We start from the raw sequence: 13,958 nt of genomic DNA, 5'->3' as shown, positions 1-13,958 counted from the left end.
AATATTCCCCGCTTTCACAAATCGTCGGTGTCATGCTTAAGTGTTCCATACGCCATTTTTGACATTTTTAAATAAAGGTACCTTACAAGGTTTTGAACCATGCTCTTTCAGATTTTTTAGTCGGTTTTTCTCTATCTCTTATAGTTTCTGAGATATTCAGATGCCAGTATGTTCCATATCCGCTTTGTGACCCAAAAAATCTTGTCGTTTTGTTCCATATCCATAAAGCCTGGCGTATGGAACAAAACATCTTTGAAATTTTTAGTTCCATATACATGTCGTTTGGCGTATGGAACAAAAAGAGACAAAAACGAATTGTTCCGCACCAAAAATGATGGGGTTTGGAACAAAAAATTGCCCATTTTTGCCAAGTTACGGAAAAGTGTGGCGTATGGAACAAATTTTTTAAAGGACTTGGTTTAAAAACTGAAGAATAATAGTTTCTAAATCCAAATATTTTTAAATATTGTATTGTTATATGAAAATAAGCTACTGATATATTCTATGAGTTTAGTTAAGTAGAACTGAGCTCTTAAAGTATTGGATTATTGCACCATTTTTATCCTGTATTGGCTTAAACATTATGGTATGGAACACTTAAGCATGACACCGACGAAATGACATCAGGGAAGTACAATCATCCGCATACGCTGCGAGGTAAATGCCGTTTAGAGGAGGTGTTATACAGGAGATGTAGATGTTAAACTGTTCCGGAAATATCAACCCACCTTGGGGAACTATCTGTTTCACTCTTCGTCTTGGACTTCTTGTTCCTGAATTCCACGTACGGCGTCCATATAGTCTGTTCAATCGTCCTCAAACAGCGTGGAGTGCTTAACAATATCAAAGCCTTTGAGTGTGTCCTCTTTTGTGAGTTGTCACTTGGAATGAAGGAGGAACCAAAATATGTTCTGAAGTTTGCCTTGGTAAAGGACCGTAGCCCAAACCCCAATACCTTAAACTAATGGAACAGTTCAAATGATTAGTCATACAAATAAGTTTATTTCTTCAGACCCCATCTATGTTGAAAGTTAGAGCAGGATATCAATGTTGGGGGATTTTTTTATTTCAAAATATTGTAAATTTTGGTTCAAAATATCGCAAAAATATCTAATAAAGATTTGATTCATTATCAATTTAATTGATATCTTTTTTCCAAAGAAAAAACATCACAAGATTGCGAATTTCAATGACATTTAGAATAAAGAACAAAATCACTTAACCTCCTTCTTCGCAATTGAAAAACGTGAGTCAAGTATTATTTCCATCCCATAAAGGCTTATCAGGCACAGGTTTATCTTTGTTGTTGCCACCATCAGGGGCAAAAGGGGCGGAACAAAATGTGAATATCTAGGTGAAAATGTTTACTGGTACACAGAGAAAAGTTAAGAACCAAAGTAGCCTAAGTCGGTAACGTAATGTAATTATCCGATCATAACGGTTAATAATAACTCTTTCACACTTGCGAATATTTTAATTATTTGAAGATGACTTTGAAAGAAAGAAAGGGTGCATCTGTGGACCCTTTCTCAAAGAAATGGCACTTCTATGACCCTTTCTGAAAGAAAGATTGATTCTATAGACCTCTTCTGAAAGAAAGGGTGCTTTTATCGACCCTTTCTTTCTGGAAGAAAGGGTGCTCCTATAGGCTTTTTCTGAAAGAAAGTTGGCTGCTATAAACTCTTTCTGAAAGAAAGGGTGCTTCTATAGACTGTTCCTGAAATATAAGGTGCTTCTGTAGAACCTTTATAAAAGAAAGGGTGCTTCTACAGGCTCTTTCTGAAGGAAAGTTGGCTTCTATAGACTCTTTCTGAAAGAAAAGGTGCTTCTATAGACTCTTCCTGAAAGAAAGGTGGCTTCTATAGACTCTTTCTGAAAGAAAGTTGGCTTCTATAGACATTTTCTGAAAGAAAGGTGGCTTCTGTAGACTCTTTCTGAATGAAAGTTGGCTTCTATAGACACTTTCTGAAAAATTGGGTGTTTCTATAGACTCTTTCTTAAAGAATGGTGGCTCCTATAGACTCTTTCTGAAAGAAAGGCGTCTTCTATAGACTCTTTCTGAAAGAATGGGTGTTTCTATAGACTCCTTCTGAAAGAAAGGGTGATTCTATAGGCTTTTTTTGAAAGGATGTTGGCTTCTATAGGCTCATCTGAAAGAAAGGGTGTTTCTGTAGACTCTTTCTGAAGGAAAGGGTGCTTCTGTAGAATCTTTCTGAAGGAAAGGGTGCTTCTGTAGAATCTTTCTGAAAGAAAGGGTTATTCTGTAGACTCTTTCTGAAAGAAAGGTGGCTTCTATAGACTCTTTCTGAATGAAAGTTGTCCTCTATAGACTCTTTCTGAAAGAAAGGGTGCTTCTATAGACTCTTTCTGAAAGAAAGGGTGCTTCTATAGACTCTTTCTGAAAGAAAGGGTGCTTCTATAGACTCTTTCTGAAAGAAAGGGTGCTTCTATAGACTCTTTCTGAAAGAAAGGGTGCTTCTATATACTCTTTCTGAAAGAAAGGGTGCTTCTATAGACTCTTTCTGAAAGAAAGGGTGCTTCTATAGACTCTTTCTGAAAGAAAGGGTGCTTCTATAGACTCTTTCTGAAAGAAAAGGTGCTTCTATAGACTCTTTCTGAAAGAAAGGGTGCTTCTATAGACTCTTTCTGAAAGAAAGGGTGCTTCTATAGACTCTTTCTGAAAGAAAGGGTGCTTCTATAGACTCTTTCTGAAAGAAAGGGTGCTTCTATAGACTCTTTCTGAAAGAAAGGGTGCTTCTATAGACTCTTTCTGAAAGAAAGGGTGCTTCTATAGACTCTTTCTGAAAGAAAGGGTGCTTCTATAGACTCTTTCTGAAAGAAAGGGTGCTTCTATAGACTCTATCTGAATGAAAGTTGTCCTCTATAGACTCTATCTGAAAGAAAGGGTGCTTCTATAGACTCTTTCTGAAAGAAATGATGCTTCTATAGATTCTTTCTGAAAGAAAGGGTGCTTCTATAGACTCTTTCTGAAAGAAAGGGTGCTTCAATAGACTCTTTCTGAAAGAAAGGGTGCTTCTATAGACTCTTTCTGAATGAAAGGGTGCTTCTATAGACTCTTTCTGAAAGAAAGGGTGCTTCTATAGACCCAACATTTTTTAGAGAAGCCGAGAAGATCTATTCTATGCTCCCTCCCTGAAGTCGGGTACAAAAATCTCTGTCTGCATTAAATATATACGAGTTATTTCACACTGTCTATCAGCGTTTCTTTTTTGTTATTTTGTTGTTGTCATATCAGACGAGGAAATTATTTAGCCAGAACTTCTTTAATAATGGCAATAAACAATTATTTATTACCCACCAATACCAATCCGAGCTAGGTAATTCTTTTTTGTATAGGGTATAAAAACCTTTTGTAAATGACAATTCAAAGGCAGTATCGATATCGATCTTCAATTAAATACATTAAATCGAATAAAACGAATCAAAAAAAATAAAAAAAATAATAATAAGGAAAATGAGTTTTTCAAAATCCGTAATTTACTTTACCATTGTCTGGGTATCTTTGGCAATGGCCGCCAAGGATCATCTTTCAGTGAAACAGACGGCCGATTTGGGTCTATTAAAATTTATATCGCGTTCGAATGATCTGCTAAAACAAAATCCTGTACGATCGGTGTCCTGTTTTGGGTGTTATATCCCATTGCTTACTGAAATTACCGAAGAATTTGAGAAGAAAAATGATCATTGTTCTGCAACGGCAACGGATGCTCGCAATGATTTAGAAGAAAATGCTGCCGAGGATTTAAAAGATTTATCGGAAAGATCCACTAATGTTTGCCAACCTATCAGTGGTTGTAAAGACGGTGACAGTGCCAAGTCAGTTTTTCAATGTTATGTTGATGAGGTGAGTCGAAGTTTATAATTTCACAAATATTTGCGGAAAATAATGCTGAAACTGTTTTATTTTAGAGCTCTCATGGCAGCAGATCTTTACAAGGCATTGGCAATGATGCCACCCTAAAATTGGGCGATTTACAGGAACAATTGCGCCGTGTTGAGAGCGAAGAAAAGTCATGCTTCTTTAAAAATCAAATGGAATACGAAGACCATTATGAGAATGCTTATGCCGAGTTTTTGGATTGTTTGAATGGCGTCAACACCAATATCTGTTCGCCAGAAGGGGAGGGTTCGGGTGACGATTCAGGTGAAGGGGAAAACCCATCAGGGGAAAACCCATCCGGTAATAATAGCGAATCGAAGGAAGACATAATGCCCGAAGAAGATCTCCACATGTTCATACCACAATTCCGAAAATTCCTCGTTTAAACTGTTGTGATATCTTTTAACAAATCATATACCATACCCGATATATTATGTCGTAAATTTTTTTACGGTCGAAATATAGAGAACTGGATTCTTGTTCTATGAAAATTTGAAATGAAAAATATTTTCTTCATTGTTGTCTTATTAGGACGAAGGTCATTTATTTGTGAACGTTTTATTTAATTGAATTAATTGAGCTATCATGACCTAAGGAGTTTGTATTGAAAAAGTGATATCTAGCGAAGTCGACACACATATAAAAATACAAGTTTTCAAATTCAGCCTTTGTCTAGCACCACATCTGATATCCCTGATGAGCTGAATTAACCATCAGCGAAACGATCGTAGCATATTGGTTGGATGTGTGTGGATTTCGCTAGATATCAATTTTTCAATACAAACTCCTTAGGTAATAGCTCAATTAATTCAATTTAATAAAAAATATTTTCTTACTGCAAGAATCTACTAATTGTTACTATTTTTCCGATAACATAAAAGAAAAATGTTATCGTAGTAACAAATAGTAGCTTCTTGCAGGTTCTGGAACAGAGCAAACTATTGCCACCCAAGTACAAGAGAAAATAGAAAAAAATTCGGAGAGAGAGAAAATCCTCAGACAAGTCGGATAGAATTCGGACCGAAGTCAGTCAGACGCGGCAGAAAAAACTTCCGACTTTGTGCAGACGCGTCGGACGTTCCACATTTGGTTTACAGGGTTATTTGTCGTACCCATATAATTGCAATAAATTTAAAAAAAAGTGCTAAACGGACGGAACGGGCGTGTACAAAAGTATATATGGGCCGAAAGGGGACACTTTCGGGCATCTTTCTGCAAATACGCAACTTTGTTCCATGTTGTTCCCTAAATGTTGTACTCTACTAAATTTAGAATTTCAATACAATTTAGTACCCGAGAAAAAAAAAAATAAAATAGCTTAATTGGTGTAAACGTTGCTGTATGTTATTAAAAAAGTTTCTTAAAAGCAACAAACAGAATGAACACAATGTAGTAGAATTCTGTTACTTTTTTATTTACCGAACATCCCAACATACCAGAAAAGCTTGAGAATTATATTATAATAAGCTTACCAACATAAGCCTTAAACTTATAAAAGACTTGAGAAATCTGTTGTTAAAAGCTTATGTCATAATTGTAGAAAAATCGAAACGGAACCCTTGTTAATAAGCTTAAGCTTGTAATTGTAGAACAAGCTTATGCAATTAATATTATCTTAAGCTTACCCTTGTAATAGTAAAACAAGCTTACATATATTTTTTTAAATTTTTATAAAAATTTTATAAATTCATTTCATATTTTGAGATTTATTTATAAATTAACAAAATGTGTAGTGTGTAGTTTTTTGGTTTTATAACTGTTTCGCGTCTTTATAAGATTTTTCGCGAACCGTCTTGAATGAATGTGTCGTTGGAGTTGCGGCATCTTATGAAAAGTAGAAGTTTAGTGATAATTTTTGTAGTTAATTTTGTAAATTGAACTTACTTTATATAGCGTTTCTCGTGCAATTGTTGTGCGCCTTGCACTCTGTATGCATGGTTAATATTCTCAGGTCGGGCAAAATATCCAACGGTGGACAAATGGTGTCGTAAAACACGCGGTTCGGATTTGGCGAAAACAAGTATGTCATTAAGCCAATATGAAGCGGCATGCACTCTTTAATATGAAATAAATCTACCGTGTCCCTTAGAAAATGGGTTTGGGAACATATGTATGAATGTCAAGTATATAATTACAAAGACATAAATACAACAAGATAAGACATTTTATTTGCTATCATTCTTCAGTGAATCAGTGATGCCAGATTTGCCGATTTATCGGCATTTTGCCGATTTTTAGTCCAAAAAAATAGAAATGCCGATTTGCCGATTTTTACCCCTAAAATGCCGATTTTTAGTTAAGGCAACTTGTTCACATAAAATTTCCGTTTTGTATGAAAATTGTGGCTGCTAGCACTAATTTGGTACAATAACAAAGACAACTATATCACCAAGAGTAGTTTGATTAATAATAATAAAATTTTTTAACATATTCTAAAAACGGTTTGAATTTTCTTGATTACCAAAACGTGTACTTCAGTATATTCATCAAGGAAATTGTTAAAAAAAAAAACGAAATTGTCGAGAAGTGGGTTAGTGGAAATAATTAAAAACTGCACAAACTTTTACATTGAACTTCGTGAACAGATTTTGAAGCGGTTTAATTTTGAAAATAAATTTAAGTGCCTAGCTTCAATAAATCAAAGTTTTATAATAAATGGCACAGAAGATTCATTTTTCGACATTATAAAGGAATACGAATGCGAACGAAAAGCAAGAATCACGCGAACTTTCACGTTTAAATTTCAGAAATTTGTTTAAAGATAAGAACGTAGAGTTGCTAGAATTTTGGAAAACAGTGTGTGAATTAATATGTGCAAATTCTGAACCATTATTTCCTATTTTGTCCAAATTTATTAAACATATTTTAGTCTTGCCCATTCTTCAGCAAATGTGGAAAGAATTTTTAGCCAAGTGAATTTAAATAAAAACAAGTGTCGAAATCGATTAGCTAGGGAATCGATGGAAGGAATTCTCTTTACTAAATACTACTTAAAATTAAATAAGTCCAACTGTTATGATGTTGTCATTAAAAATGATTTGTTACGAAACTTTAATTCAAATATTTAAGAATGAAATTGAATTTAATTGTAAACCAAAATGTCAAAATTGCAATACACAAACGATCACCTTATTAGTTAACCTTTTAAGATAATATTTGTATAAGTTTTGTTTAGCTAAATATATACTTCATATGTATATGGTAAAACCATTTATATTCATACATATTTTAAATTGTTGCCTTGTTTTATGAATTGTTAATTGTTTTGTTGTACTTAAAATTTTATTTTTTAAACTTATGCTTATTAAATAAAGCGATAATTTGAACTGAAATAAATGTTTTTTAATTTGCCGATTTTTTGCCGATTTTGAAAATTTTTTGCCGATTTTGCCGATTTTGGCACCCGAAAAGTGCCGATTTTCGACCAAACTTATCTGGCATCCCTGCAGTGAATGACTTTTGAATTTAACATAATGTTATATCACGATATGGTGATATAACATTTTTTCTTTTATACATTTTTACGTATTTAACCGAATTTACCTATCCAATTGACATAGAATTATTCTTGAATAGATCCTTGAATTCATAAATTTCGTTTCTGATACCATTACATGAAATGTTCCTCCTTGGTTGCGATTTTGAATTAACTGCAAACTGTTAAGGGTAATGTTTCTATACAAAGTTTCGTAAACATTTTTTTGTTGCATGCATTTTGTCATGTCTTAGTTGTATTTATGTCTTTGATAATTATTCGTAGTTTCGTCACTTTCACTATGTTCGCATTCACTTCTAGTTTCATCACAACTGCTATTTACATCACCAATCCTGAAAACTTCTTCTTTTTTATGATTCAAATGTTCAATGTCTTTTTGCCTCTTAACACTGATTTATATTTTGTAGGCATCGGTAATTATATTTTAGCACAACACGGATATAATTATTTAGTTCACACAACGCGGATATACATTTAATCACATAAAAACTAAGAAATCGATGTAAAATACAAAAATTTCTACGAAAACTAATTTAGCAACAAAAGTCAGGCAGACTTTAGAAAAGTTTGTTCCAGTAATAGTTTTACAAGCATTGTTACAAATTGATTGTGAATTTTCTATTTTTATAATATTATTCTCAAGTCATATTACTTTTTATTTTTATTTGGTATGTTGGGATACATTGTAAACTACCGAAAAAATTCGGATGCAATAACGATTATGTTTTACCTTACCGATTGTTAAAATCGGTAAGTCTTATGCCATGTTCATACCAGCATTTGAATCACATTATTCGCTCTCACAATTACGTACACGAATTAACCCGTTCATACGACATGGTTCACAATTCATAGCAACATGATTCATATTTTCATACTTTTTGTTCACTGATTTAAAAAAAATTTTCAGTCAAAGGACGAAAAAAATTAATTGGTATGAACTGAAAAAAATATTTGCCCTTCTTTCAGAAATCTTTTTATACCCTCAGCATTTATGCTAACGAGGGTAAATACACTTTCATACGCGCAAAATGTGCCTCATTAAAATAATGGTTTTAGACCCCAAGTATTGTTGGACGAAATCCGTTTCAGACAATTTGGAGTTGATTTAGCCATGTCCGTCCGTCTGTCTGTCTGGCTGGTGCGCACGATAACTCTCGAACGGATCAGCCCATACCGTCCAAAATTTGGCTTTCGTAATATTATCTTCAAATTTAGTTTACGTTCGAAGATGGGTTATATAGGTCTACTCCTTCCGGTACCTCCCCCACAAAAGTTCGAAAATATTCGGAAAATTTGTGCGCACGATAACTCTTGAAGGGTCTAACCGATTCGGTCCATACTTTGCACATCGTGAAATTTCTACCAGACTTAGATGAGGATCCAATATAGACTCAATCGGTTCACTCCTTCGAATCTCTCGAATCGTTTTGATTTTTGTTGTAACAACTTGTATTCACTGTCCCCTATACGACGGTAAAAGTTTCATCAGGGGTACGTCCATACTCCCTGAGAAAATAGTCTGAAAGGTTAAAAAAATCCCCCTATGACACCGTGTGTAGTGGTTGGATCAACCGATTTGCTCCAAAAATTGGCCTTCGTAATATCTTGTTCAAACATAGTTTATGTTCGAAGATAAGCCATATCGGTCCACTCCTTCAGGTACCTCCCCCACAAGAGTTCAAAGATGTTCGGAAAAATTGTACGCACGATAACTCTTTAGGGGAGTGACCGATTTGGTCCATACTTTACACATCCTTATATATCTACCAAATATATATCAAGTTCGAATATGGATTATATTTATCCACTCCTTCGCGTACCTCCCACACACCTGCTCTGGAATCACATTGAATTTTGTTGGAGCAACTTTCAGGTAGGTACCATTTCATGGTGGCCATATGAAGACGTGGACCTATACCGAGAAATTTCAGGTGGAAAGTTGTATACCCCCAAGGAAAATTTAATATTGTAGCAGGCCTTCGTGGAAGATGGATAACTTTTACCAATGAAACACCGAAGACTTGCGTTTTTAAGTGAACTTTATTAACTTTTACTTTGCTTGCTCGATCAAATGGTAACCAATGTAGCTGCCAAGGATGTATTTTACATAAATGGACGATACTACTTCCCACTAAACAATTGTTGCCGAGCGCTCTGATGTTAGATTTTTTTAAGAGTTTTTCCAATGTATGATCAGAAAATATTCCGATTTCTCAAAATTTCCTTCAGAAGTTGAACCTATTATCAGCCATTTTTTTTTTTAAGGAATCTCTGCACATTTTCTTGTGCTTGTTTTCGAAAATCTGCCAATATTCTGCACATTCTCTGATGGGAAATTTTGATTCGTTTCTCTTTCTCGCTAGTAAATTCCAAGAGAGATTATTTTAAGAACTACAAAGACATGGTAGATTTTTGTTTTGCTTGCATGCTGTGGTTTGTTTTTTTTTAGTAATTTTGCAACTGTTAATTGACAAAGACGTAGCGGAACAAGTTATTTTGTGATTTAAATCGCAAATTGTTTGCAAACACATAATGGAATAATCAATATTTTTTAATTATATTTTAGGAAAATAAAATAAAAGCATTCGAAAACTTTATCAGGAAGGACTGCGACTATAATTTTGCAATTTTTGCGGGCAGCGGTGAATAATATAATAAATCCACATTGTAATTATTTAAATTGCAAGAAATTCGAATCAAATCCGAGTAAAGATTAAGAATTTTGGGCGAATATATTTGGAACATCTAATGAAATATCAGAATAGTTTCCGACTTTCGGATAGAATATAGCAATTTTTTTAGAATAAGTTTCGAAACTTTCCAGAATCTCGAAACACATCTCCGAAATGTATTCCATTTTCTGCACATTTTCGAATACTTCTTCAGAGTTTTGTCCGAGATTGTTCCGAAAAGCAAAATTTACTTCAGATTTTTTTACGAAATTTCTTCAGAATTCGAAACTAATTTTTGTGGAAACTCGAATGCCCTTTTCGAATTTCCCTTGACAAATTGTTCCGAATTCTGCGAACCGCTTCACACAAAAACGGACATGTTTTGCATACGAAGACGGCATCAGAAATGGAAACTTGTGCAGAGATTTCGTCCGAATTCGGTACGATTTCGGCAAAAATTGTTTAGTGGGTTGTTGGTGGCTCAAAAGTCGATTGCAAAGTGATTTTATTGAATTTTGTTCTGTTTAAGTACTCCTCGTGAGAAGAAATAGTAGGGCGTAATGTAAATTAATAGTTGTTTACAGTTGCATAAAATGGTATATGAAAAGTATTAAATGCTTAGCTGTAATAATTAGGTATATACAGGGTTGCATATAAATACCCTGTAGGAAGTGTGGGGTCATGTGTTGACATGTCGCCACTTTGTCTACTAATATGGGGACAAAGTCAACACTTTGTCACCAGGTTGTCAACTATTGATACCTTTACCTTAATAAGAACAAGCATTGTGTATATTGACAGATGATAGCCCAACGAAGCATCCTTTTTTTAATTTTCTTAATTGTTTGGCGTAAAATAATTTTTGCGGTTGGTAAAAAAAGTGTTTTTGTAAAAATCAATAAAATATCGTGAAAACTTAAAGCATATAATTTCAATAACAAGTATGAGCAAAAGAAAATATAAAAGACATGTGAAAAATAAACAATTCTATAGCAAAGTACAAATTCTGAGGCGACTAACAACATTTTTGGTGAAATTTCGACAATTAGACATTATGTGGAACCTTTAGAGAAGATTGTGGAGCCTGATGTATATATTGTCCCGTCTCTCTGGAAATGCTGAATGCAACTAAACATAATAATGAATTACAATGATGAAGAATTATTTGGCAAAAATCGATTGTGAGATTTTTCCAAACTTATACAGCTGTAATAGGCAAGCAAATTTAAGGACATATTTTTTATTTATGTTTATTTATACATGTTTATTCTTTTCAATCCCTAGATGTTATATCAACATTCAGCGAATCGCCTGATAAAACGTTAAGTGCAACAGAAGAAGAACTATTTTAAGCAGACAAGTCATTGGTGCGACTTGGCCAAGAAAATAAAACGAAAACTTTTTATTATTTATATGTAGCCTTGAAAACATTTCCTTTATTTACTAATTTTTACTTATGTGGAATCTTTGGCTTAGCCATTTAAAAAGATAAAAATACTGTAATACGCAATTTGTACATTTTTAGCGTTTTCAATATTATTTGTTTTATTTTTTAAGGAAATATAGTATTTAAACAAATGTGTAGCTTCATCTTCTTATTAAACGTACTATATAGCTGTTTTATCTATGAAAAGTTCCAAATAAGCTAAAAAATATTATTGAAAATCTGGTACTATTGACTCACTACCTCCATTGTCTATACTGACTCACTACCTCCAATGTCTATACTGACTTACTACCTCCAATGTCTATACTAACTCACTACCTCCAATGTCAACACATGGTTCCTTAGGAACTACTGACTTACTATTGTCATACTAGTTCCATTGTCAGTACTGACTTTCGAATGACACGTTCATACAAAATGTCTATAGGAAATTACATTAGTTGTCTACAGTTTGTCAGTAGTACTGTTGACAATGTCAGTAGTAAGTCAGTACAGATTCACTATTGACATTTCCTACAGGGTATTTACAAGGCATTTAGCCGTTAAATTCAAATCAAAGGTAACTCAATGTTGTATGGGAACTTATAACTAACGTGAAATTCAAATGAAATAGTGATAAAAGAAAAGATTTAGAAATATATACATAATGGGTTGTTTCAATACCAAATTGTAGCCATTTCGGAGGGATATTGAGGCCCCAACCCTTAAAATACCAGAAATCCGGACGTACCATTCTCTAGGCTATATGAAGACGTCGACCTATACCGATAAATTTCAGGTGGAAAGTTTTATACCCCCAACGTGGACCAAATGCCAAATTTCAGTCATTTCGGTGGGATATTAAGGTCACAACCTTCAAAATACCGAAAATCGGGAGGTACCCTTCTATGGGGGCTATATGAAGACGTGGACCTATACTGACAAATTTCAGGTGGAATGTTATATACTTAATACAAAATGTCAGCCATTTCAGTGTGATGTTGAGGCAACAACCGTCAAAATATCGGAAATAGGGAGGTACCGTTCTATGGGGGCTATATGAAGACGTGGACCTATGAAGACAATTTTCAGGTGTAAAGTTTGATACCCCTAACGAAGACTTAATACCAAATTTCAGCCATTTCGGTGGTATATTTAGACCACAAATCCTTGTATATATTCTTGCATATGGTTTTGCATATGCTCATTTTATGGAAATATGTAAAAATATGCACGATATGCAAAAATATTTGCGCCTAATTCGTTTTATTTTGTGATAAAACGAGTTTCTGTCTAATCAGATTTTTTTCTACGACCATCCTAACCATATATGCATTTGCATAGGATTCCGCTCTCACTGATAATTCTCTTCTGGAATTTTTTATAACCCCATGGAGGACGAAGTACCAAATTTCAGCCACTTAGGTGTGATAATGAGGCTAACACCTTCAAAATATCGAAAATGGGGTGGTATAGTTTTAGGGGGCTATATGAAAACGAGGACCGATATAGCCAATTTATAAAACCAAACATCCTAGGAGTATTAGAAAATTGTATGCAAAATTACGAAGCTATATCTTAAAAATTACGAGCTGAATCTTGATTTCTACAGACGGAAGGACTGACGGACATGGTTATATCGACTTAGAATTTTACCCTGATCAAAATATATATCGGCCTTTTTGTAGAAAATTTACTTATGTTGAAACTGAGGTATGGGGTATTGTAACTCGCGAATTGTTGTAATACACCATAAATTTTGAACGCATTTAGGTAAAACAAACTGTTTTAGCACGATTCACCGATGGATTTCTTAAAATTATAATTTGAGCGGTAGCTGTTTATGTAAAAACAGAATACACTTCAGAGATGAAGTTTCTAATGTATGATTTTTTAATATAACCACTGCATCAATCTCAAACGGATGCTGACGTTTTGAAGACAGAAAAATTGGGTTTTTTTGAATTTAGTTTTTTTACGTTCTGAATCTAATAAGCCATGACGCGTCCAAATCCGAAAAAGTGCAAACAATGTTTTTGAAAAGTGCGCGAATTGAAACGCGTTTTGGAAGTGTAATTTTTACTGAAACAAATAGAGCTATATGCCTGTTTAAAATGTGCGAAAACAAATATTTCAAAACTATCACTAATCCGGAGATACAATTGATTTTTTCTAAAAATTAAGTGCGATGCTACATCCACGGTTCTTGATGAATCGCAATGAAACAACACCAAATGACGTATTTTTTAAAGGCTATCATCGAAATCGGATGCGCATAAAATGTAAATGAAATTATGACCATCTAACTGTATTTTGCGCCCTTATATCCAACAGACGCTACATCGTGGCCGCCAAATAGAACTTCACAAACTGTACACCAAATAAAAGGGATTGATTAGCTGTGTCAGAAAATCGGATGCGCATCATGTCATTTTCACTATTACTTGGGTTATATGCGTT

The 13,958-nt window shown here is 34.0% G+C and overlaps 1 protein-coding gene across 1 annotated transcript; it reads left to right on the top strand.

The window, feature by feature from the left end:
• The first annotated feature begins 3,389 nt into the window (after nucleotides 1-3,389).
• Nucleotides 3,390-4,330, top strand: LOC141399939 (uncharacterized). The gene is made up of 2 exons (XM_073979308.1): nucleotides 3,390-3,865; nucleotides 3,931-4,330. Exons 1-2 carry the CDS (start codon nucleotides 3,476-3,478, stop codon nucleotides 4,285-4,287), a joined length of 747 nt encoding a protein of 248 aa, XP_073835409.1. The 5' UTR covers nucleotides 3,390-3,475; the 3' UTR covers nucleotides 4,288-4,330.
• Nucleotides 4,331-13,958: the final 9,628 nt, after the last annotated feature.

Source organism: Musca autumnalis, unplaced genomic scaffold (assembly GCF_047663935.1).
Source record: "Musca autumnalis isolate F117 unplaced genomic scaffold, ASM4766393v1 scaffold_3, whole genome shotgun sequence".
In the NCBI taxonomy this organism is placed as follows: domain Eukaryota; kingdom Metazoa; phylum Arthropoda; class Insecta; order Diptera; family Muscidae; genus Musca; species Musca autumnalis.
This window is presented reverse-complemented; position numbering and strand designations above follow the sequence as displayed.